A 26,668-nucleotide genomic window follows, 5' to 3' on the forward strand; every position below is an offset into this window, starting at 1 on the left:
GGCTCTTGTGGCCTTTTCTTATAGGCCCAGGGTAATGCTGCTTGCCACTTTGGGGTGAGGAAGGAAATTTCCTCCAGGACCAGTCGGTCAAGGAGGTGTTTTGCCTTCCTTTGGGCATAAAGGTCACTGAGGAAATGGGAGAAAGTAGCTATGAATTTCCTGGGTTGTGCAGGGGTTAGATTAGTGTGTGGTTTTAGACAGAATGGTAGTAGTGCCTTCCAAAGGTGACAGTAGTTTTAACATCTAGCCCCAAGCATGATCAGTCTGCTTGGGAGAGAATGCCTGATCCACTTGTATCACACTAGCCCTTAAAACCTTCACACATTAAAACAATCTTAACTCTGATGTGCGCAGTTTAATATACACAGCGCGCCCAGACCTATTTGCCTCCAAATGGTATCAACTTCTCAAATCAACAATTTTTCTCAATAGGTTTATTACTGGAAGATCTCTGTATGCTGACACCCAGAGAAATTTTCCAAACCTTGAAAAGTAAACTTCTAGAACAGGAATATCATATCTTGTTGGGGCAAGCAAATAAATCATGCTCACCCCTCTCTGTCGGAATAATACCGGAACAGGGGCACATAGCCAAATATCTTGAATTATTAACTGAACCCCAACAGAGATGGATTATCACAAGGGGCAGATCCAATACCTTCCCATCGGCCATTACGAAGGGTCGCTACTTATCCATACCTCTTCAGGATCGGGTTTGTCCACACTGTAAAAAGCAAGTGGAGACTCTTGCTCACATTATACTTGACTGTCCAAGATATGTGGGCATTAGGATTTTCTCTCCCAGGTTGGCCCTAGACAAATCTGAATGCGACTCTGACTGTTCTGTTGTGGAGCTTCTGTTAAACAACACAGATGTCATGCTCTTGGAAAAAGTAGCAAAATTCCTTTTACAAGTGACCGAACTTTCTAAGTAATGTATACTGCTATATAGTCTTCCTGTCTGCGCTTTGAATGTACTCTTGATTTGTATTTCAAAAATGTCTGGCAATGCTCTAGAACCTATATTTAAATGCCAAATAAAGGTTAAAACAATCTTATTCATGGTATGATTTCTGAGGGTGGCAACTCAAAAAACAACATGTGCATCTGTACTTGGACTTGGCAACAATAATAAAGACATTTGTGTAAGTCATGGTTAAATTATTGCTATTCCTTTCATGTCAGGGAATCCCTCTGGAAAACTGAAACCTCAGCATGTGGAGAAACCTGTCTATAGGCCCGGCGATCACACCTACAGAGCTTTGTGATGAACAATGATGCCCAGAGAGCTGAAAATGTCTTTTGCTAACTGCATGGAGACGTTTGCCAAAGGAGTTTCACTCAATTGCAGTGGAATGTTAATGCAAACATTCCTTTAGTTTATGGCCACCTAATGGAATTAAAGAAAGGAACTATTTGCTGTACACAAGGGACACAATTAAATGACCTGACACCCGTACCATTCCAATCTCCCTTCTAAATTCACACTGGAGCTGCTGATTCTGCTGGGTGTTTTGCTCACCCATGTTCAATTAATGAAACTCATTTTAATTTTTAATCACCCTCACTGGGATCTCTTCTCAGAGGTTGACACTGCTCCTATGTGGATTTTTGAATAATGGTTCCCTGTGGGCTCTATTAGGATTTCATGTAACTTTGTTTCTAAACTTGCCTTTAATTTCTCGAGCAGGAGAAATTAATGCTTTCTGGGATTCCAGCCAGTTTACAGTCCTTAAAATGAATATCAATTAATTAACAAATTGTGAACATAGAAGGTAGCTTAATTGCTGGAAAATAGAGGAGTTTTACCAATGATTTTCAAATTTGCATGGGCTGTGCTATAGCTGGCCAAAGCCTGTGACCTAGTTGTAACCATACAGAAACCCCTAGGACTTTAAATGGGATTCTCCTGCTGCAAAGTGTCTCCACTTGAGCTGATCCACTATTTTACCAATCCATTCTCTCCATGAAAATGGAGGTTGCTCTCTGCTGCCTGCTTTTGTGTGTCATCTGGGGTCTAACATTATTTTGCTGGACCATGTAAATGTCATGTAGATTTTACAAGTCTACTGTTCCAGCAATAGCCTGGCAGTGTTAAAATAATAATAAGTTACAGTGACTATGGCACAAACCAGCTTAGGTTGTCCCAATGGTAATCAGCACCCTGGCTGCCATTCCAAAAATGCAAGGGAAGTACTTGAAACATCTTCAAAGGGACAAAATCAACATCTGTCAGATTCAGAAGGCAGCCCAGCTGGGATCCATACAAATACTATGTCAATACATTAGAACTTCCTAGGTGTCTGGGTCGTGGTGGGATATAGCAGGTTCACACCACTTTGGCAGAACCGGTTGTTAAAATTGTGCTTGTAAACAACCAGTTGTTAAATTATTTGAATCCCACCACTGCATCTGGGTGAGGCTCCAATTGTAATGAAAGGCCAACAACCCACTAAAGTACTGACAGCTGTGATGATGATAATAATAATAAATGTTCTTAAACATAAACATAAACATAAACATAATGATGATGATGATGATGATGATGATGATGATGATGATGATGATGATGATGATAATAATAATAATAATAATAATAATAATAATAATAATAATAATAATAATAATAATTGTTCTTCTGAAGAGTGGGAAGAACTGCTATTGGGTGGACAGGGGAAGGCAAAGGAGTGAGGAAAAAACCAATGCAAGCCAAATGCATGCTGTCTCCCTTCACTTTCCCTGCCAAGGGAGAGAAAAAGTTGCACTTTCAGAGGTTTCTGAAATGACGAAGATTATCTGATCTGTGACACTGTGAGTTCAGGAGAGGGAAAAACATGTGCATTATGGAGAATGTAACCTGAAAGGAATTTACAGTCAATGAGAAGGTGACCACAAGCATTTAAATGGCCTTAAACAACTTCTGACTTTCTCTGTTGGCCTTCCTCTTCCCCTCCCCCAATTAAAAGGGCAATGCAGAATTAGCTGGCAACATTGTTTTACCATAGGCCCTTTCTTCATGGGTCAAAAAACAAAGGTTAAGGGTGGGATAAAACCTGGGTTGGGGGAAACTTCGCATGGATCCTGCTCCTGAAGCGAGTCTGATCCACGTTCCCCCTCAACCTGGGTTCATGGGACAGCCAGCCATGCAAACGGCCCGTGGTTATGCCAGGTTGGTTTATTCCAGCTGCAATCCAGCCTATATTTGCTGTGCAGAAAGGGCCATAGTGTTTACAGCTATTCCTTTGCAGGCATGAAAGAAATCCAGAAGTGATGTCACACATCGACATCTTCCCCCCACCCCAATGTACTTGTCTCATTTCCACTGTAAAGTCTTCAGCTAGTTTCCAGTCCCTGGTCACCTAACAGCAACTCTAGTTGATCAGCATAGTTTGAAACTTAATGCTGACCTACAATGGGGTGATAGTGATGATGCCATGTTCCTCCCCATGTACATGCTATGAGAAATGAGGCACAAAAACACTGCAGTGATACGGTTGCTCACTTGCTGGTAGCCTTAGTGAGCATCACTCACAATCAAAAGGAGAGTGACGGGGAAAATACTGGTTAAGTATATCAGCTTAAGTCTCATGACTTTTATATGGGTCAGGTGTACAATAATGCCATTTTGAACAGTAATATCTATGCCTATGAAAAGCACGTTGGAAATCACATAATTTCTTAGAGTTGTAGAATAATCAGAAACCCAGTGTACATAAAAGCCAAAAACATATTTTGGGTAGATACTTGGGGTTGTTTCTTTTTTCTACTTCAATCTTAATAAGGGAAATGGCATGGGAGAAGGGAGTAGGGGTGTAAATACCTATTTCTCTACAAAAAAACCCCTATTTACAAAAAAATACAAATCAATATTCACAGTCATCCGTCCCTACAAGTCTTCAAATATTCCTCAGAGACCCAGTGTGGTATAGTGGTTAAGGGCAGATGGGCTCTAATCTGGAGAACTGGGTTTGATTCCCAAGTACTCCACATGAACAGCAGACTCTTATCTGGTGAACTGGATTTGTTTCCCCAGTCTTCCACATGAAGCCTGTTGGGTAACTGTGGGCTAGTCACCGTCCTTCAGAACTCTTCACCTACCTCACAAGGTATCTGCTGTGGAAAGAGGAAGGAAAAAAAGAGTTTGTAAGCTGCCTTGAGATTCCTCACAGGAGAGGAAGGCAGCACATAAATCCAAACTCTTCTTCTTCTTTGGAAAAAAATGGTACCAGAATTAAGAACTGCTCATGATTTCCCTTTATCCCAATAAGTATAGTCTATTGGTATGTGCTTTGTTGCTTTTTTAAATGGATTGCCCTAATTTTTGTTCATTGTCTTGAACCTCTGACTAAGGCAGAAAGGGGGCCTTAAAAATGCTCTAAATAAATAAATACATAACACATACTTCATGTAAGGCCAAATGATTCACAAGAGAATTCCAGCTTCATGCACAGATTGTGTCTGTATACTTGGATAGAATCACTGCTGGAGTGGACAAGTGGCATGCGTGCTACTGTACTATTTTTTATCATTGCAGAAGTAGGAACAGAAGAAGACGGTTGTGGCCATTCCAGGTGGGGTGGGAAAAGGGAATCAGGGAGGCTATAATCACTGTAGACTGTAATTTGCCATTCCTTTAACTGCTGAGTTGTGTGACACATGAATGGGAATATCACTGCACAAAAGTGGAGAGAAAATGTGCTGAGACATCCACCCGCAAAGACAAACAAAATGCAAGGGGTGGTTGACGTCAATATAACAATTTCTTTTTTTTTGTCAAACTTTAACCAGTGTTACCAGTTTTATGTTTTAACTGAATGAAATAGGATCTTTACTTAGAGCTGGATTTCATGCTGAAAGAGTTTCCTTGCTAACAGCTCCCTTCGGGCCCCATTAGAGTTACAGAAACTTCATTTCCTGTGGAGATTTTTATTCCTGGAGAGACCAATCACTGTCTCAGTGTTTCTGGCCCTCACGGGAGTCACTGAAGTGATTTCTGTGGACCTCATCATGACAAATTCTCAGAAGGGTCATTAGTTAACAAGGAATATTGAAGACGAAAAATCACCTGGGAAGAACCGCATTTTGTTGACACCTAGGCAATCCTCCCCATGTGACTAATTGGCAAAAGAAAAAAAATCTCTTTTTTGTAAGGAGTTACAACTAAGATGAAGTGCTAATGAAGCAGGCTATAATGATTTGGATTCTATATTTTTTTTAATCTTTGAATTATTATGTGCCATAACAGTTGCTAACTTATACAAAATATTGTTGAAACAGAAGATGTATTCAATGAAGCTAGTAAATCTATCTTTACAAGAGTACAAATGCTTGCATCAGGTCAGGCCTGGGGTTATTTCTGAATTACAATTTATCTTCAGACCATAGACAATGGAGAAAATGGAAGCTTCAGAGGGTAGACTCTGTGGGGTATCGTAGACTCTAGATGAAATCCCTCCCATAATTCCCCTCCACACTCTCTACCCTCAGATCTCCAGGAATTTCTTGTGCTACAGCCAATGAAATATAGTGGTTAGCAGTGATGGACTCCAATCTGGAGGACCAGGTTCGATTCCTTGCTTTTCCATGTGGAGTCTGCTGGGTGATCTTGGGCCAGTTTTGGCTCTCTTAGCACTCTCTCAGCCCACACAGAGGCAGGCAATGGCAAACCATCTTTGAAAATCTCATCTGGAAAACCCTATGGTGTTGCCATAAGTCCATCACTTTCCACTACCAGAGCTGGCAACTCTAGGAGCAATCCACCAATCCTTCATGACAACTGTTCTGTCTATCATGTAATGGCACACAGCATTCATTATTTATGTATTTTGCTATATCAAATGCTTTGAAGAAGGTCATATTTCAATATCTGGTTATGTTCAGCTAAGGAAACTCAGCTAGTTAGTGCTGAGAAAGAGCAGACTGAGAGGACTGCCGTTCAAATTTGTCAGTAACCAGTGGTTTGAATTGTTACATGGCATTTTTTCGTATTCTTTTTTAGGTAGTAGCAGCCAATGTATGAAATAATCATCTTGAAAAATAAACCATATGTACGTATTTTCTGATCTTGTAGCCCTCCAAATCATGTTCTGGAACATCCCTAGAACAATCAAACTCCACTCATTGTCAAAAATGGAAAGGAGCCAGTCAGCACCTTACAATTTGTTTTAACTTGCTGGTAGTCATTTAACTCAAAAGTGCCCTGACACTGCAAAAGTATTTACAATATTTACAGACTTTGTTTAAAAAATTGTGAGTGCACATTCATGACACAAGCACCAGGTGGAAGCAGAGGACAAACCATGGGACGTGGAAACATATAGCTACATCAATTCAGTTGTTGACATCAAGATGCCATGTAAAATGCAACTATCAAATAAAATACTTGTTGCAGTTCACAGTGAATGGTTCTTACTAGACTATCTGAATTACTGTTGTTTCATCTTACCTACCAAACCTATTGTGAAGAATTCTGCTCCATTTTGGCTTGTTTTACCAATGGAGCTCACAGTTATGAAACTTTTTGTTATATTTGTCCTTGTTTTTGTTAACACACTAGTTATGTGAATGCTTTCATTCGCTGCCCCCATACATACTTCTGCCTTCCTAGGCTCTGGCAAAGCGCGCCCCAGGCTTCAGCCTGGCGGCGCCATTGCAGCAGGGGAGGAAGGAGTGGAAAGCCTCCCCTGCCTGCCGGCCGGCCGAAGCAGTCACGTGGCCGGGTACCGGCATGTGACTGGGGCCAGGCAGCCTATAAGAGGCTGCGCCAGCAGGGACCGTCCTCTTTTGAGGCCGACAGCAGCAAAGGCCCTCCCTTCCCTCCCATTTTGAATGGTTATTGGGGTTTATTTATTGTTATGCTTTGTCGCAGTTCACTAGGCGGTGTGGGCATAAGAGCACATCCTATTTTGGGAAGGCAGTAGCTTGCATGCCGGTCCTTCCCACGGGGGCCTCCATATGAGGTCCGCGGTGGCGATAGAGCTCGTGAAGGCAAGTCTTGGGGCCACACTGAGAGCTTGCTGCCTGGCAGGAAGGGGTGTCACAAAATGGGTTTGCGTCCACGTAGCACCTAGTAACTTCCTGTGCCAGTTCCCTCGGGGGATGTGCCGGACAGGGGTTCTGTCTGAAGGGCCTAAGGGGTCAGCTTGGGCTGCCCTATAACCAGGTTCAGTGGCTTGCTACCTGGGGGTCAGGATGTGCTCTGTTATGCTCGCCCAGCTTCAAGGTTATAGTATATGTTAAATAAATTGGGCTGCGGCCGATTTCTTTTCCAACAAAAAGATGTGTCCTGGTCATTATTGGAACGAGTCTCCACACATCCGCATGCAATGCATTAGGGCACCCACTGTGGTTATGTGATGCTTCTAATTTTTTAATGGCTGTTTTATGAATGGGCTGGGACATTTATAGCTCAGACAGGATTCCTGTGGTGTTTGGTGGTGGGTGATTTGTTGGTTCACTTTCAAAGCTCATACTGGCATTCAAAGAGTTGAGGGAACAGTGTGGCAGGGATGTGATTGCCTTTGGTAAACAACTAATAAAATAACATAGCTCTTATACTTGTTTACTAATGCTATTGAGCTCTAAAGCCGAAAGCAGACAGCACTACACAGAGACGTGAACCATTTTTACATCCAACTTCTTTCTGCAAAACTCATTGTGAGTACCAAATTTATTCAAGTAAAGAAAATGTCTTCCATCATTTTTCTAAACCAACTAACTTAAACAGGGTAAGAAGGTTGTAACTGTGCTTACAATGGTTACTGTTGTATATTCCATATTGGGCTTGAAACGAGACAAAAAAAATGGCCCTCAGGGGATATAAGCAGGCACTGCTTTTCTTGAAAATGTTCACTCTCTGAGGGCCAATCTTAGCTCTTTGTGCCTGCTCTGGACAGCAGCTGCAAAAAGATGAACAAACATTTCTTCTGTAGCTTTGTGAATGTGGCAAGGTCCTGTAATTTAAAAAAATGCAAAACAAAACATGGTAATTAATTTATCCTCTTGGACCAAGCATTCCAATATGTGATTTGCAAAACTTTGGATACCTGACGGTAATATCACATTGGCAAGGCCTTAAATATTGTTTATTTGGATACTCCTTAGCAGCTGAGCCAGTAGCCAAATACATGTTAAGACAGAGTCTCTTTGCAGTTGGCCATAGCATTGACCCAGTTAGTCTGATATATTGTATTCCAACGGGAACTTATTCTCCAAACTTTCAAAGCTGAAAGTCTTTTCCTTCTAGTTGTTCTGCCTGGGGTCATTGAGCTAGAAATTCCAGAGACTGAATCTGGAAATTGTCCATGCCAAGCTTGTTCTCTGACAGAAGACAGCACAATGTTCATCATGTTGCCAGGAATGCAGAACTACTGCTCTAGCTAATACAAAGAAAAAAGAATAACTGATTTTGTCACAGAATGTCCTTTTTATTGCTTCTGGTGCTGCTGCAGCTTCCTTGTGTGGACTGCAGGAAAGTGTTGACTATGTGTATACTCAAAAATGATTTTTCCAATTTCTATCCATATTGCAAACCAGGTGATTATATCATTGGGGGCATTCTGTCTCAGTTCAAGTCCACACCCACCATGGAGACCTACAAGAAACTCCCAAAGTCTCCACGAATGACTTCTGGCATGTAAGTGGGTCTATTTCTCATAAGATCAAGCCATCAATGGGGTGGGGGTGAGAATCCAGCTAGCTTTTTCACTCAGTCTCCCCTTGATGCTACAACTTCTATCCTACATGGATTTGTCCATGCTGGTCTTATGATCTCTAGAATACGCTTGATGGAGGGGTGAAAAGGACCTATCCTCTCCTTTTTTTCAAGCAGAAAAGCTGGTTGGATCTCACCCATGATATAAAATAATGCAATATAATGTAAATTGAGACTTGCTTTTCATGTTTTGTGTATTTTAATGGACTGTCTTGGTTATACAGAAGCACTGAAATGAGAAATGCAAACTTATAATGAGGAGACTGGACATAATGATGAAACAACAGTCTCTCCAGACAAATTTGAAATATGTATTTCTTTACTTATTTCTTTAGAATATTTAGAATATTTCTGTGTTGCCTCTTCAAAGACCACTTATAGGCATCTTACAATTATAATATTGGTTATAATATATACATACCGCATTTATCTTAAGCTTCTCAGGACCCAAGTGTTTATTACTTCAATACAGTTAAGGTTCTTCATTCACATGTAATACAAAAATGTAATAACCATTTAAAAATACCTTCTTCTGCTTCATTCTAAGACTCATTTTATTGCTGAACTTTTATGGTGGACAAGCATTCCATCCCACTGATCACTGGTTCTAGCAGTCAGCCATGCTTCATTTACCTGCCCATTTCTTTCCCTACTTTCTGCTGCAAGCATTCAATTCCTCCTCCATCAACTGAGTGTCATTTGTTTATTTACAACATGCATATTCCACTTTTCTCCCAGTCATTAAAAACTAGCTTAAGTCTCACACTACAGAAATATAAAAGGAGTTATTCTCTTCTAATCATAGAATCATAGAGTTGGAAGAGACCACAAGGGCCATCAAGTCCAACCTCCTGCCATGCAGGAAGATACAATCAAAGCACTCCTGACAGATGGCCATCCAGTCTCTGTTTAAAAGCCTTCAAAGAAAGAGACTCCACCACATTCCAAGGCAGTGTATTCTACTGTTGAACAGTCCTTAATGTCAGGAAATTCTTCCTAATGTTAGGTGGAATCTCTTTTCCTGTACTTTGAATCTATTACTCCACATCCTAGTCTCTGGAGCAGCAAAAAAAGCTTGCTCCATCTTCAATATGACATCACTTCAAATATTCCAGCATATCTATCATGCTATCCCTTAACATTCTCTTGGAATTCAGACCTTTTACCATTTTGGTTGCCCTCTTTTGGTCCTGAACCAGCTTGTCAATACCCTTCCTAAATTGCAGTGCCCAAACTGAACACAGTATTCCAGGTGAGGTCTGACCATTGCAGAATAGAGTGACACCATTACATCCCTCAGTCTAGACATTATACTTCTGTTGATGAAACCCAGAATTGCATTGGCTTTCTTAACTGCCACATCACACTGCTGACTCATGTTCAGTTTGTGGTCTACTAAGATTCCCAAATCCATCTCACATGTACTGTTGTCAATCTGGTGTCACCCATCCTAAATCTGTGCATTTCTTTTTTTTTCTGGCTAAGTATAGTATCTTAGATTTATCTCTGTTGAAGTTCATTTTGTTAGTTTTGGCCCAGCTTTCTAATTTGTTTTAGTCAAATCCCTTTACCTAATTTTGTCCTAAATGATTGGATCCAGTCAACTATCTTGCTGGTAGAAGAAAGATTCTCTTTGATATCTTAAAATTCTATGCTGGGGATCAAGTGAACAGCAGAAGCAAAAGCCATGTGGGACAAGGGATGGAGTAAAAATGCAAATGTGCAAAGAATGAATGGATGGATGGATGGATGGATGGATGGATGGATGGATGGATGGATGGATGGATGGATGGATGGATGGATGGATGGATGGATGGATGGATGGATGGATGGATGGACCCAGCCCTACATATGCTGTAGTGTGTATACTGAAGTCTAGCAGAACAAATAACTAAAGATATGATGAAATCTCATTGCAGAATGCAGACCAAGAACTACCAGCATGTCCAGGCCCTGGTTTTTGCTGTTAATGAAATCAATGAGAACCACTTGCTTTTACCAAACATATCCCTGGGATTCTGCATATATGAGAATACTTTTGATTTAAGGAAGACCTACGAGACAACTCTGGCTGTTCCCTCAACCCAGTTCACAATGCTTCCAAATTACAAGTGTGATCAGAAAGACAAACTGTTGGCTGTTATAGGAGGAATAGATTCACAAACATCTGTTCAGATTGCTAATGTCTTACACCACTACAAAATTCCACAGGTAGGAAAGCTCCCTTTACTTTCCCAGTTTATCTGAACTAATTAATCCAATCCTGGCTACCAAGAACCATCACATCTTCCCTGAGATTCTATCTGATCCCTCATGTTAAGAAGAAAAGATATGTAGGACGCTTGATCAAAACAGGGCCAGGACAGTGCAGCGAATCACGATCAATGTTGAATTAGGATTCCAGAGATACATATTCTTCAACAATACACTGCAGAGATAAACATGCTTCATGCATTCAAGCATGGCACTGACAGGACATCCCTTCAAAGCTGAATTAATTGCACAGAGTTACTGTGAGGACACAACTGAAGAGACAAGAACCACATAGGCTGCTCCTGGGCTCCCTGGATTACTAGATAAAAAGACATGAAATCGGTATGGGCAAAAGTGAGATCCAGCGCTTGGTTCAGTTCCACAGAGCCTTTGAGAAGCAGATTTTCTGCCAGGCTGAAGGCTGAGGGCAGTGACAGTGGCAGAAGGCATCTTGGCCTTCCCTGGTGGGCCTTTCTAGTGCTTTTATCACCTGCTTGCTGTATCCCTTGTTGCTGTGGTTATTGCTGCTTACTCACCCCTATGACAAGAGGGTTATTATTAGGACATCATCTTTTATTTCAGATAAGTTGTTAATTGAGGTTTTCTATTGTTCTGTGATTTTTATGTCTTTATAGGTGATTATGGGGTTAGCGTCTGCTAGCGGAAAAATAATTGTATCATAAGCATAAGCATTTATTGTCATTGTGCACGCACAACGCAATTTACAGCAGCATTCCTCGATGCACACAATTTCAGACTCATACCCCATCCTCACATTCCCCTTCCTCCACCCATCACTACACAGCCCCAAACACATCAACACAAAGCCCTGGAGTTCAGCATCGCCACAGCTCTAGAGTAGAAGCTGTCTCTAAGCCTCTTTGTCCTGGTTTTGATAGACCTGTATCATCTGCCAGATGGTAACAGTTCAAAAAGAGAGTGTGCTGGATGAGACAGATCTCTCAGAATATTTTGGGCTTTCTTTAGGCTTCGGGAATTATAGAGTTCTTCCAAGGAGGGGAGAGGGCAGCCGATAATCCTCTGTGCAGTAGTGATCACCCTTTGGAACGCCTTCCTATCCGCCACTGTGCAACTGGAGAACCATACACAGGTGCAGTAGGTTAAGACACTCTCTATAGCACAGCGGTAAAAGGACACCAGGAGTTTTCCATTCAGTTGTTGTTTCCTTAACAGTCTAAGACAGTACAGTCTTTGCTGGGCCTTCTTAACCACCGTGGCAGTCTGTACACCCCAGATCAGAATCTGAAGTTAAATTTTGATTCATAAAGCATGTTGGTATAAATTTAATACAGTGGACAGGATAACATACCATCTTTTACCACAGGTTCTCCACAAACACTTAGTCAACAAGATACTGGTATACAGAAATAATGATCAATAAATACATTTGATGGAATTGTTTGAAAGTGCAGTTGAGGAAAAGCCACTTGGATACTTTGTTTTGTTAATTTTTATCAAATAACTTGAATCTCCGGTGTCCTTTTGTTTAACAAATGAAACAGTGGGGAAATTTTAGATTACTCAATTGAAGAACTATCAATCCAAGCATCATTTTTGAATACCCAGTTTCTTAGATCAAAACCTTGTGCTAAGGTTCTGAGTAGGTCATGCGGGATGGAATAGTAAGCCTGAATATTTTTATAACAGGAAGATCAAAAATGTATTATGATGTGTTCTGAAAGGAATTGCAACATTAACCACAGAGTATTCATTCATGATTTTTACCTCCTCAGATCTCCATATCTTTCTTTTTTAGTTAGCTTATGGTCCATTTGACCACTTACTCAAGGATAAACACAGGTTTCCTTCCCTCTATGTGATGGCACCAGACAATGTTTTCCAGTACGTGGCTATAACACAATTACTCTTGCATTTTATGTGGACATGGATTGGAATCATTGTTCCAGATAATGACAGCGCTCACATGTTTCGGCAGACCTTGGAGCAAGTCTTCACCCAGAATGGCATTTGTATTGAATTCACAGAAACCATTCCAATCTTGACCATGGACTTCAAAGGCCTGGCCCTTACAAAACGAATTGAATCTGTGAGCAAAACCCTCACACAGGGGAGAGCAAATGTGATCGTTCTTTCTGGGGACTCCCATTCCCTTTTTGAGTTTAGACTCCTATTGGCTTCGTATTTACAATGGTCAATGAAGCCCATAGGAAAAGTTTGGATTTCCTCAACTGACTGTGATATCACCTCCCTAAAATCTCAGAATGTCATGGAGCTGTTGAGCTTCAATGGGACCCTGTCTTTTGCAACTCAAATTAGTGAAATTCTGGGATTCAGGGAGTTCCTCCACACCTTGAGCCCTCATCGTACCTTTACTGATATTTTCATACGTCCTTTCTGGAAGGAAGCATTTGCCTGTGTGTTTGGAAGGGTTGGCTCTGCAATCCCAAAGAAGCTAAAATACTGCACAGGTGAGGAAAAGCTCGACACCTTGCCAAGTTCTGTATTTGAAATGAGCATGACTAGTCAGAGCTACAACATTTACACTGCCGTTTATACCATTGCTCTAGCGTTCCATTCTATGTACATTTGGAGAACCAAAAGCATGTTGACACTGGGCAGAGCACACTTGGAGCCTTGGGATATGTCACCATGGCAGGTATTGTTTTTTCCTGAAAATCTGGGTAGCCAACAGGTGTGATGGATGCTCCTAGAAGTATTTAGTATGCTTTTGACATTTTTTTTACACAGGAAATGGAGGGGGCTGTAAGAAGAAGGACAGCTGGCCAAGACCAAGGGCACTTTCGCACATGCAGAATAATGTATTTTCAATGCATTTCCACAATTATTTGAAAGTGGATTTTGCTATTTTGCACAGTCAAATCCAGCTTCAAAGTGCATTGAAAGTGGATTGAAAGTACATTATTCTGCATGCACAAAAGTGCCCTGAGAGAAAAAATAACCTGACTGGATCTAACCTTTGGGTGTGTGGGTGTGTGTGTGTGTGTGTGTGTGTGTGTATGATTTGAGCAAACTAGTGTAGGGAGTGTGATTTGAGCAAACTAGGAAAAAATTAAGCATCCCTGCACTGTAAATTTATCCCAAACTTTTCTTTTTTAAAAAAATTAAAAGGTTGAATTTTAATTAATTTGTCCATGTCCCTTATCAAGTTAAGCATCAGCTTATGAGTTGTTTTAACTCCACATTCCCAGTTGTTTCCTCCTTTCTGGTTTTTCTCACTTTTCTCTACTGAAAGGAGTCTTAACATTACCTACCCTCCCTTCCCTCACAAAAGGCACTTTGAAAGGTATGTGGGGCTAATGAATTAGTTATGAGTGGTATATGTATCTTAGGCCGTTTCCGCACGGGTGGAATATTCGCACAGGGGGCGCAGCTGCATCGCAGCCGCGCCGCCCTCGCCCTGCCCGCCCGCCCGCCCGCTGCGAACGGCAGCAACTTCCCGGCGCTTCCCTCCCATCCCCTCGCTTCCCTTACCTGCTCTCCGGCCCTCCAGCGTGTCACCAGGGCCCGGGGACACGGCCCCCTGCTCTGCGTCCCGGAAGCAGGCGCGCAGGGCAGGGGAGGCGTGTCCCCAGGCCCCGGCGACGCGCCGGAGGGCCGGAGAGCAGGTAAGGCAACTGGGCGACGGCGCCCAGCGGTGCCGTCTCCCCGGTTCTTTCTGGGACCGGTCCCAGCGTCGTCGGGTCGGCGTCAAGTACGCCGACCCAGCCGCTTCCGCATTCGTGCGGAAACGGCCTTAGTTTGTTTTCTTAAGCCACAGTGTCACATCAAATTATGATAGTTACAACAATGTATCCAAATACTGTATCCAAGTCATTAGAGGGGCCCTTTTTTCACCAGCATGAAAGCTAAGAGGACCCAACCCCACTGTTGCTTCAGACAATGACAAAAGGCTGGCAAAATTTTTGCAAGACGCCATAAAGCTGCATCAAAACAAAACCGGGAGATAAATTGTCATTTACTTTTCCTATTTGTGCCTTGTGGTTATGGCTTGCTCTTGGTCTTATTTTGGAACGTTTCATATGCCCATAAAGGTTTCTGTCTGTCAAGAATGACAAGGACTTGGATCTTGCAAACAAGTTCTGAGCATGCTAGATAATCACTGCTATGAAGTATATTTCCTCTTGTGATAGCATTTCCATTTGCACAAGAGCTCAATGAAAACCATTGACCTTGTGCAATTGCAAATGCTGGAATGCAATAAAATGCATTTCTTTGGCAGAGACTACTTAATGCATATGGAACTTATTCATAGGATCAAAGCCACACAGAACCCCAAATAATGACATTGTAAAATTTATTATACAATATGGGAAACAATCGTTGGTTGCTATATTGCAGGAAAGCAATAATGATTCTCAAGAAAAGGAGCTTTATAAACCATCACCCTCATGGCATATTTAAAATGTTGCTATTATTTTCTTATATTTTAGCTCCATCCATTTTTGGAGAAAGCACTTTCTACAGGGAAAAATGAATCAACAACTCAATATGATATTGTAAACTGGGTATTGTTCCCAAATCTGTCCTTTAACCAAGTGAAAGTGGGAAGAATGGACTTTGCAACTCCTGGAAATCATCACAATTACAATATTGATGAGAGTGCCATAGTATGGAACACTGTATTTAATCAGGTGGGCATCACACATTCTTTGGACTTCATTTAATAGGAATGTATCTTTTTGACTGTGGAATATCAGTTCTCTTTTGTCTAGTTAATTCTTGTAGTGAAACTGCTACCATAATATAGAATATTGCAAAATAACAAAAGAAACAATCCTAAAACCATAGAACATTCCAAGTTCTGAAACTCCCACCCCAACCTCCCTCAAAGATAGGCAGAATATAGAGGACACCTCAAGGTCCACCCCCCATTTCAGTAGGGGGAATCAGCCAAATGCCGGATGAAGGAACTGGTCTTTGCCAGGTGCCAAAACTTCAAGAAAGTAGGTACCAGATGGGTCTCTAGTGTGAGGGCATTCCACAGTGCAGGGGGCCACTGTTGAGAAGGCACTCCAGGTTGCCTCCACCTCCTCTTGTTTGAAAGGGGCAGGACAGTTAGGTGGGCCACCCCCTCCAACCTCAGTATCTGAGCAGAAATATATGATTGTCTTTATTATTAGACTGTTCCGTATTCTTGTCTTTATTATTAGACCACTCCACATTCTTTGTGCACTGAAAGATGTCATCCTGGTCACAGAAAGATGCAACAAGAAGAACAGCCAGTTTGCTGTTACGAGTGTGTTCCATGTCCTGAAGGGACAGTTTCTGATGAAATGGGTAATATATTTCAAAATAATGACCGTAATTTGTTTTATATAAATCATAAAGACTCATCACTGTCGGTAACAGTTACACAGCCAACTTAGGTCCAAAAAGTATGGCAGGCATAGGATTGGTAAACAAGCATACATATATCACTTGAATCCTCTGGACATTGGCAGGGTCATAAATTCATGCAGGCCTCTTCTGAGAATTATAGTGCACAGCCAAGTGAAATATAGGAAGCATAGGATGCTCTGAGCCCACCAATCATGTCTACGTATCAAAAGCTTTGCCAGAGATCTCCTTTAATTGTATGGGTTAATGATTCAGAACTTTGATTGCTAGTTGGGATATGCCACCGGTTGTGATTTTCCAAATACTTGCACTGCTTTTTTTTTCCTATTGCATCTCCTTGGTCATTGCAAGAAGCTAAGGCACCATTAAGCCATGCATCTGGACTTCATTGTTTGCTCTCATGGCAGAAGGATCTCAATTTTTTGTCTGAGACACTGTCATAGTAGACAACAGTAATCTTATTCTGACCAAATCACTGTCATAGTAGACGAAGTGAGCTATTCCACACCGTGCAAGCCAGAATCACATGTTAATATATGTTAATCTCATGACAAGATTTCTTATCTGTATTCATATGCTAAGAATCCCCTTGCATATGGCTTAGGTTGTTGTTTGTGGTTTGCATTCCTCATCTATTAATGACCAATAGGGTTGGCCTGCACATGAGCATATACTGCTTGAAGTCTCTAGTGTTAATTATACTTGATGGACTGAAAGAACAAACTGTTTGAACTTGGTTTGGGTAGGAAGGGAATATGTGGTTTTGTTCTGTGATATACCTGTAATTCATACATCCAAAACATTATGAGATATTGGCAGTGTTCAGATATGTAACCCAGCTTATTTTATTTATTTATTTATTTATTTATTAGATTTTTATACCGCCCTATCCCCGAGGGGCTCCGGGCGGTGTACAACAATAAACATAATAAAATGGCAAAATCTTTAAAAGCTGCGATAAAACAGTAAAAGCTAAGTCTTATAAATACAATACAATAAAATACAATAAAAATACAATAATAAATATAATACAATAAAAATACAATAATAAATATAAATGGCATCCAGCTGCTCCGTATTTGAAATCCTCTCCCCAAAAGGGAGGAATGGCAGGTCCCAGATGTAGAGGGCCATGAGGCAGAGGGCCATGAAAGGGGGAGGCACCATCAGCGGCCGGTTCCTCCAAAGGCCCGGCGGAACAGCTCCGTCTTGCAGGCCCTGCGGAACTCACCAAGGTCCCGCAGGGCCCGGACAGTTGGAGGAAGAGCGTTCCACCAGGCCGGGGTTAGAGCCGTGAAGGCCCTGGCCTGTGTGGAGGCCAGCCGCATCACCGAGGGGCCAGGGACCACAAGTAGGTTGGCCTCAACTGATCGAAGAGGCCGTACAAGGACATATGGGGTGATGCGGTCTCGAAGATACGATGGTCCCAAGCCGCGTAAGGCCTTAAAGGTCAACACCAACACCTTGAAGATGATCCGGAACTCTACTGGGAGCCAATGCAGCTGACGCAGCACAGGCTGGATGTGTTCCCAGGTGGCGCTGCCAGTGAGCAAACGCGCCGCTGCATGCTGCACCAGTTTTAGTCTCCGGATCAAACGCAAGGGAAGGCCCGCGTAGAGCGAGTTACAATAGTCTAATCTGGAGATGACCGTTGCATGGATCACTGTGGCTAGATCCGCTTGGGAGAGGAAGGGGGCCAGCCGCTGGGCTTGGCGAAGATGGAAAAAGGCAACCAGGGTTATATGGGCCACCTGGGTCTCCATTGAGAGAGACGAATCCAGGTGGACCCCCAGGCTGCGCATGGAGGGGGTCGGCGCCAATATGGCCCCCTCCCACACCGGCGGCTGAAAAGTCCCACCTCCCCCTTCACAGCCAAGCCAGAGGATCTCCGTCTTTGATGGATTCAGTTTTAACCTGCTCTGTCGCAACCAACCAGCAACCGCCTCCATACAATGCTATAGAGCCGCAGGGGCGGCGGCTGCTCTCCCCTCCATCAACAGAATGAGCTGAGTGTCATCTGCAGATTGATGACAGATCAGCCCAAAACTCCATACCAGCTGAGCAAGGGGTCGCATGTAGATATTAAATAACAGCGGGGATAATAATGCCCCCTGGGGTACACCGCACTGAAGCGGGCACTTCCGGGAGGCCTGATCCCCGCACCTCACTTGCTGATTCCGACCCCGGAGAAACGAGACAATCCACTGAAGGACAGTGCCCCGTACTCCGGAGGCGGCCAGGCGGTGGGTCAAAAGGTCATGGTCGACCACATCAAACGCTGCGGTAAGGTCTAGCAATACCAGCAGCGCCAATCCACCTTGGTCAAGCTGAATATGGAGTGTGTCTGTGATGGCAACGAGAACAGTCTCCGTCCCATGCCCAGCACGGAAGCCAGACTGGAAGGGGTCGAAAGCCGATGCGTCATCCAGGAAACCTTGAAGCTGCTCCAACACCACTCTCTCAATTACCTTCCCCAGAAACGAAAGATTCGAGATGGGGTGGTAATTGGCCAGATCACTTGGATCTAATGATGGTCTTTTTAAGAGTGGGTGGACCACTGCCTCCTTCAACCCATCCGGGAAGACTCCTTGCTCAAGGGAGCCATTGATTATACTCAACAGATGGGGTCGTAACTCCGCCCGGCAGGTTTTCACAAGCCAGGACGGGCACGGATCCAGAGGACAGGTAGTAGGTCTAACAGCAGCTAAGGTTCTGTCGATAGCGGCTTCAGAGAGCAGGGAAAACTGGGCCAAACAAGGGCCTGAAGACGGCAAGGGAGTCTCCAGTTCACTAATTGTAGCCAACGTGGGTGGAAGGTCATGGCGGAGCGACGCGACCTTGTCCGCAAAAAAGCTCATAAATGCCTCACAGCTAATACTCAATTGAGGATTTGAAGAACTCTCCGATAAGGAGGTCAATGACCGAATTATACGAAACAATTGTGCTGGGCGGGAACTAGCGGATGCGAGAGAGGAGGAGAAGAAGGCCCTCTTCGCCTCCTTCGTTGCCATCTCATAGGCTTTCATAAACGTCCTATAAGATGTTCGCGCAGCCTCGTCACGAGATTTCCTCCACACTCGCTCTAGACGTCTAAGCCCCCGTTTCATACGGCGCAGCTCCTCCGTATACCATGGAAGCGTCGAGAGCGAGAAGGCGTAGCGAGGACGCTGGGGAGCAACAACTTTGATGGCACCAGGGCGCCGGGAACTCCAGTCCTCCACCTGCTCATCGAGTGTGCCGGCAGGTTCAGGGTCCCGCAGAGCATTCAGGAAACCAAGTGGATTCATGAGTCTCCAGCGGGCTGGCGTAAATCAGCCGATGCGCCTAGACAGGGGTAGTGCGGCAAGTCCATCCGGACCTTCAAGGCATAATGGTCGGACCATGGCACTCTATCAATAGAGGATACGACCAAGTTTATCCCCGACCGAAGACCAAATCCAGCACCTGTCCGGCCTCGTCCGTGGGACCAAAATTTACTAAGGAGAGGCCTAGCGTCGCCATGGATGACACTAGGTCCGCGGCCGCCGTACATGAGGTGACATCGACATGGACGTTGAAGTCACCCAAGACAATAAGTCTGGGGAACCGCAACGCCCAATCCGACACCACCTCCAGCAGCCGTGGCAGGCCGTTTCCTGGTGCGCTAGGCGACCGGTATACCAGAAGAACGGCCAACCTCTCCAAGGCCAACCACTCCAGGCCGACACATTCCATGCCGGTGATCTCTGGGACGGGGACTGCCCTGAAGGGAATAGACTCGCGTATGAACAGAGCCACGCCACCCCCCCGGCCCTGAGTTCGTGATTGGTGGAGGCACGCGAAACCGGGTGGCGCGACTTCGCCCAAGGCGACGGTCTCACCTTCGCGCACCCACGTTTTGGTGACACATGCCAGGTCCACCTGCTGGGCTCCAAGAAAGTCTTGGAGTACTATGGTCTTATTGTTGATGGACCTGGCATTAATCAACACCAAAGACGAAGGAGGGTGTCCCTGATCCCCGCCACCATCGTTTCTCGGGATAGGTCGGAGGTCAGAAGGCGAACGAGCATAGCCATATCTCATGCGCCTTCTATCATATTGCCGCCACCTACCGCAATATCTACCCCGTCCCATCAACACAGGGATCCCAAGCCCCAGAATCGGTGCCCCCATGACTCTGCCAACCTCCCTCTACCCAAAAAGCCTGACCCCGCCAAGTAGTAAATCCAGCCCAGCCAGTCAAAACTAATCCAGGTGGACCTCTGCTTGGCTGGCAGGCAGGCAGACCAACAGGAGGATCTGTCCCAGGCAGGGCTGAACCGGCTGGCTGCCTTGGGCTGCTGGTGGAGCTCCTGTTGTAGCTGCCAGGCCCCACCCCTGCAGGTGTTTCCAATGGGGTGGGTGGGGAAGGACTCTCACTCCTTCCCAGTGGCAGCAGGCGGCAGCTCACCCGGTGGACTTCTGCTTGGCTGGCAGGCAGGCAGACCAACAGGAGGGTCTGTCCCAGGCAGGGCTGAACAGGCTGGCTGCCTTGGGCTGCTGGTGGAGCTCCTGTTGTAGCTGCCAGGCCCCACCCCTGCAGGTGTTTCCAATGGGGTGGGTGGGGAAGGACTCTCACTCCTTCCCAGTGGCAGCAGGCGGCAGCTCACCCGGTGGACTTCTGCTTGGCTGGCAGGCAGGCAGACCAACAGGAGGGTCTGTCCCAGGCAGGGCTGAACAGGCTGGCTGCCTTGGGCTGCTGGTTGAGCTCCTGTTGTAGCAGCAGGCGGCAGCTCACCCGGTGGACTTCTGCTTGGCTGGCAGGCAGGCAGACCAACAGGAGGGTCTGTCCCAGGCAGGGCTGAACAAGCTGGCTGCCTTGGGCTGCTGGTGGAGCTCCTGTTGTAGCTGGAGCTCCTGTTGTAGCTGCCAGGCCCCACCCCTGCAGGTGTTTCCAATGGGGTGGGTGGGGAAGGACTCTCACTCCTTCCCAGTGGCAGCAGGCGGCAGCTCACCCGGTGGACTTCTGCTTGGCTGGCAGGCAGGCAGACCAACAGGAGGGTCTGTCCCAGGCAGGGCTGAACAGGCTATCAAGTACATGAATGACCATCCAAAAATTAGAGCTGTGCATTGCATTAGTCCACTTTGAATTAATCAAATAGTTGTTGCTGATTTCTTTTTGCTCTTTGTTTTCAGATCTAGAGCAATGTGTATATTGTCCAGATGATCAATATCCAAACAAGGATCAGAAAAAATGTCTCCCTAAGTGGATCAGTTTTTTGTCCTATCAAGAGCCCCTGGCAATTGTATTGGTTGCATTTGTTGTTGCCTTTGCTTTGATCACAGCTTGTGTATTGTGGGTCTTTGTGAAGCACCACAGCACACCTATAGTGAAAGCCAACAACCGAGATCTCACGTACACGCTTCTCATCTTCCTCTTATTGTGCTTTCTCAGTTCTCTACTCTTCATTGGCTATCCTGGAAAAGTGACCTGCCTTTTCCGACAAAGCGCTTTTGGTACCATCTTCACTGTTTCAGTTTCTTGCATCTTGGCAAAAACCATCACTGTGGTTCTGGCTTTCATGGCCACCAAGCCGGGAAGCAGAATGAGGAAAGGGATGGGAAAACACCTGGCAAAATCTGTGATCATTTCCTGCTCGCTCATACAACTTTGTGTCTGTGCTGTGTGGTTGGGAACCTCTCCTCCATTCCCAGAGCTTGACATGCATTCCCAAAGTGACCAGATCATAGCAAAATGCAATGAAGGTTCTGTCAGCTTGTTTTACACTGTCTTAGGTTATATGGGTATTCTTGCACTCATCAGTTTCATTGTGGCATTCCTAGCCAGGAAGCTGCCTGATACTTTCAATGAAGCCAAGTTCATCACCTTCAGCATGTTGGTGTTTTGCAGTGTTTGGCTATCTTTTGTTCCCACCTATCTGAGCACCAAAGGGAAATATATGGTAGCTGTAGAGATCTTCTCCATTTTAGCTTCTAGTGTTGGATTACTGAGTTTCACATTTTTCCCTAAATGCTATATCATTGTTCTGAAATCTAACATGAACACAAGAGAACTTCTGATGCAGAAAAGAAAGAGTGCTATGTTTTGACCTTTTTTATGACTATTTATTTGGGTAAGTCATAACAGTTCCTGGCATGGAATTTAGTTGAAATGGCGGTGATACACAAATACACATGCAGTCAACTACATCTGCAAAGTAATATTTGATATGGACTGTGCTTATTTATAGGAATGGACATACATGTTAAAATAATTCAGAATTTCTAAATGTTTGGAATTTCGTTGAAGACAATAGGAACCTTCCACCTCCCACTAGAACAAGACATACTTCTTTTTTAAAAAAAGTTTTCCTCATCCTCTTGTGGAATTCTCAATGCTTGTGCCAACCTCAAACAGCTTAGTATAAGGGAGACTAAGTTCAAAATGGGAGGGGGGTACTTTAAGTCAACTACATCCCTCTTGGAAGTATATGGAAGTAAGGACATTTGGTGATCTTAAACCATCCAGTCTGTGCCCAATTATGTCCTGGAATGCCAACGATTCCTTGATTGAAGGTTAGATGCTTAATTTAGGCTTCAAGTACTCAAAAGGACTCACTCAAAAGTGATGACTCCATTTCTAAAAGGAATCCACTTCTACAAGGAGCTTTTATGTGTAAAACAGATGGGGAGGGGAAGGAATGGATGCATTTTTCTCCTGAGAGGTGTGTTTTATCACAATTCCTTATTTTTACAGGAATAATTTAAAAAAACCTTTCCAATTGTTCAAGAGAATGCTTGGTAATGTCTGTCACCTAAATGAAATAGTGTCTGTTTTTAAAACCTAATAAAAGCAATTGATCATTTTTTTAAAGAGCAAATGTAGCAAATGCACAACAGGTATCTGTTTTATTTTTATGTTAACATACTCTAAAAGGGTTCCATACTAAATGTAAGATATAAACAATACCAATTAACCTAAAATCTACTAATATACTATTTGAAATTCTTCTTCTTCTTGAATATTTTGTAAAAAAAAATATATATGGCATTGAATTAACATGTGAATGAAAAGTTGGATGAGGTGTTTGGAAAAGTGAACTGAGAATGTTTTAGCTAAGGAAATTTGGAAGATATCCTCAATTCACAAAGTCAAGGTTCTCCAGGACAGTAGGTATTTTTGCAGAACCTCCTTCCAATGAAGGAGCCAGTTCTGAGAAGTACTGTTCCTAAAAATAACACAGGACATTGAAAATGCCATTCGCCAAACCTATTCAATGTCTTGCCAAAAATAACTTTTAAATTACTCAAAGACACGTGTATGTACTTTAATCAATCATGTATGTGTAAAGTACCATGAATTCTCAGGTGACTTATAAAAATCCCAGGTAGAGCATGTCAAGGCAAGTGAACAAGCAGATGGGTTTTGCCATTGCCATCCTGTGCAGAGTTTTCCTTGGTCGTCTCCCTTCCAAGTACCAAACCAGCTTAGCTTCCAAGATCTAATGACACTGGCACATTGCACACCCCAACCAAAGTCATAATCATGTACAATTTAGACATTTGAAGGTTAATTAGATGGAATTTGTCTCTGCAGTATTTAACAGTAGCATCTCATAATCTTCCCACTACTTTCCTGTCACCATTATTGGAAAATGTTCCAGAATGCCACAAATCTCACACAGTCCCTAATTTAAAAAAAATGGAGAAGGTCATGTCAAACCCTGCATTTCCTGATGAGTATGGAAATCAGCTTCTCAGAACACCTCCTACCTCGCAAAGGAAAATACCATTAAAATTTGTCTGTAAATATAAGCCATCTCTCCCTCCCCACTTTGATGGCATACCTGGAAAGTGACCTAGTGTCTCTTTGGAGTAATTACTGTTTATAAGAAATTTAAAGAGTAACTATATGAAATGTGTATATAAGCACCTTTGGATCTATCATTTTGATTTGTTTTGTCAGTGTTTTAATGGTAACATATGGACTGGGCTCTAGAACAACTTGTTGAAAATCAGTCACACATACACATCAAACAGATATATATTTCTGAAATTAAGGCATTATTGGAACCAGGTTGCTTTTGATAATAGGTCTGAGTAAACATTGGGAAACATTGGGAACATTGGGAAACATTGGGAAATGTAGCAAAAAATGGACTTGGTTTTTGACAAGCTGCCACATTCTGTTTTACTTAAACCATTCAGAGTAGTACATATGATTGGATCAAACCTGCTTTTTCACTCCATCTTACTTTATTACCTTCACATCACACACACAGTTTTTACCCACAAGTTCTGTGATCTTAGCACAGATTGTTTGGTGATCAAAAGGGATCCCCTCCTATCTTTTATTCCACTGGAAAAAAAGACACATGTAGCCACCCCTTGTGTGCATTTTCACAGCTTTGTCACTGCAAAAGCAATCATGCTGTAAGAGGAAAAATAGTGGCATAAAGCTAGTCTTGTTTTACCACAATACGTTTCAGTTTGTTTCTGGTAATTTTAACCTTTTTGTTTAAAATCACCTTGAAGGAATTGCTTTTCTCTGCATTGCTTTGGTTAAGGTCTCTCTTACTTCCCTGTTCCGAAGGCCGTAGATCATTGGGTTAAGAAATGGAGCCACCACAGTGTACAGGATGGACACCATCTTGTTGAGGTCAAAGGTTCCAATGGCCTTTGGCCGAGCATACATGAATATGGTGGTGGCATAGAACATGGAAACAATGGTCAAGTGTGAGACACAGGTAGAAAAGGCTTTGCGTTTCCCCTTGGCAGAAGGGATTTTTGCCACTGTACAAAAGATGCATATGTAAGATGTCCCAGTCACTAACAGTGAAGTCATCAGGACTGCTAGAGCTGCCACAAAATCCAGCAGTTCAATTAATGAGGTATCTGTGCATGACAGCCTCAACAAAGGAGAGATATCACAGAAGAAGTGCCGGATGGTGTTTTTATTGCAAAACTGCAAATTGGACATCATAATTACAGAAGGGAAACAAGCCAGAAAACCCCCTAGCCAGGAAGCGAGGCTCAGAGTCATGTAGGCTCTGTGATTCATCAATGATGTATAATGTAATGGACAGCAAATGGCTAAATACCGATCATAAGCCATTGATGCCAAAAGGAAACATTCAGAAGAAGCCAAGGATAGGAAAAAATACAGCTGAGTGAGGCAGCCCCCCAAAGTGATAATCTTCTCACCCAATAACAGATTGGAGAACAATTTGGGCATTGTTACTGAGACATAAAAGATTTCTAAAATTGAGAGGTTTCCTAAGAAGAAATACATCGGAGTGCGAAGATGAATGTTCAACCAAATTGTCACAATGAGAAGGACATTTTCCAGAAGAGTTAAAAGGTAGATGGTGAAGAACAATGCAAACAATAGTAGCTGATGCTGTGGGAGCTCAGAAAAACCCATAATGATGAATTCCAAGTGTGAGGTTCCATTTTTCATTTTCTTGTGTGCACTTTCTTACTTCGTCAATGTTTAGAAAAGAAAAGAACTTGCTGAACAAAACAAAACAGAGTGTTAAGCATTTTGTAATTATGAACATTCATGAAGTTGTTGATCAGTAAATGTATACATATAGTAGTGGGGAAAGGCAAAATAATAAATGTACTCAAATATGAAATGCAACACATCAAATAAGTAAGTACAATATTTTTGAATTAATCCAACAACTCCCTAGCACAATGTGAGTAGTCTTATTGCAGCAGTGGGAACCTTGTTTTGGAAGAGAAGGTTTGCTCCATCTGGACATATCTCCTTGCTTAGTAGAGGAGTATTGTGACTTGACTAGCCTGTTCTCATCAGAGATTAGAAGCTAAGCAGTATCAACCCTGGTTAGTACTCTGATGGAATGTTACCCAAAATGAAGGGATCTGGCCCCTTTTAGAGTGGGGAATTAGCAGGAGCAGACCTTACAAAAGTCTGGGTAAGCTTGAGACCTTTTCTACCAAAGTTTACAAATTAGTGTCCTTAAGAAATCCACAGGAGAACAGAGTAAAAATTTAACATTTTTAAAGGAAAATAATTCAAATACACAAGCACACAAAAATATACCAGCAGAGAATTAATATGTAGATAGTAGATAGTATTGAAGGTGTAAGTTTGGAGAACGGTAGGAGATTTTGGTGATTTTAGAGTTGATATTTACCAGATCCTGAGGAGGCTTTGGTTCAAGTAGCAGAGGCCAGCAGCCTGCATTGATAGAAATTGGCTCCACCAGCCATGCCCCTAGCCTGCCCCTGCTGCACACTGGCAAGGGCAAGAACATAGGGATGCTGATGAACCATGTTCTGTACCATGTTCCATTGCTGGGGAGAGTGGTGGCAGCAGCACACTAGTGTGTGTAGCCACATGTTACTTTCATCAGTGGATTTGCCCCCCACCCTGGA

At 43.3% G+C, this 26,668-nt stretch overlaps 2 protein-coding genes across 2 annotated transcripts; one reads left to right on the plus strand and one right to left on the minus strand.

The window, feature by feature from the left end:
• Positions 1-8,585: 8,585 nt before the first annotated feature.
• On the plus strand, positions 8,586-22,374 carry LOC125444123 (vomeronasal type-2 receptor 26-like). Its single transcript, XM_048516562.1, has 5 exons — positions 8,586-8,635; positions 10,633-10,924; positions 12,744-13,034; positions 16,120-16,246; positions 21,461-22,374. Exons 1-5 carry the CDS (start codon positions 8,586-8,588, stop codon positions 22,372-22,374), a joined length of 1,674 nt encoding a protein of 557 aa, XP_048372519.1.
• Positions 22,375-24,788: 2,414 nt separating this feature from the next.
• Positions 24,789-25,724, minus strand: LOC125444124 (olfactory receptor 6P1-like). Its single transcript, XM_048516563.1, has one exon. It carries the CDS (start codon positions 25,722-25,724, stop codon positions 24,789-24,791), a length of 936 nt encoding a protein of 311 aa, XP_048372520.1.
• Between the last annotated feature and the right edge of the window lie 944 nt (positions 25,725-26,668).

Source organism: Sphaerodactylus townsendi, linkage group LG15 (genome assembly GCF_021028975.2).
Source record: "Sphaerodactylus townsendi isolate TG3544 linkage group LG15, MPM_Stown_v2.3, whole genome shotgun sequence".
In the NCBI taxonomy this organism is placed as follows: Eukaryota; Metazoa; Chordata; class Lepidosauria; order Squamata; family Sphaerodactylidae; genus Sphaerodactylus; species Sphaerodactylus townsendi.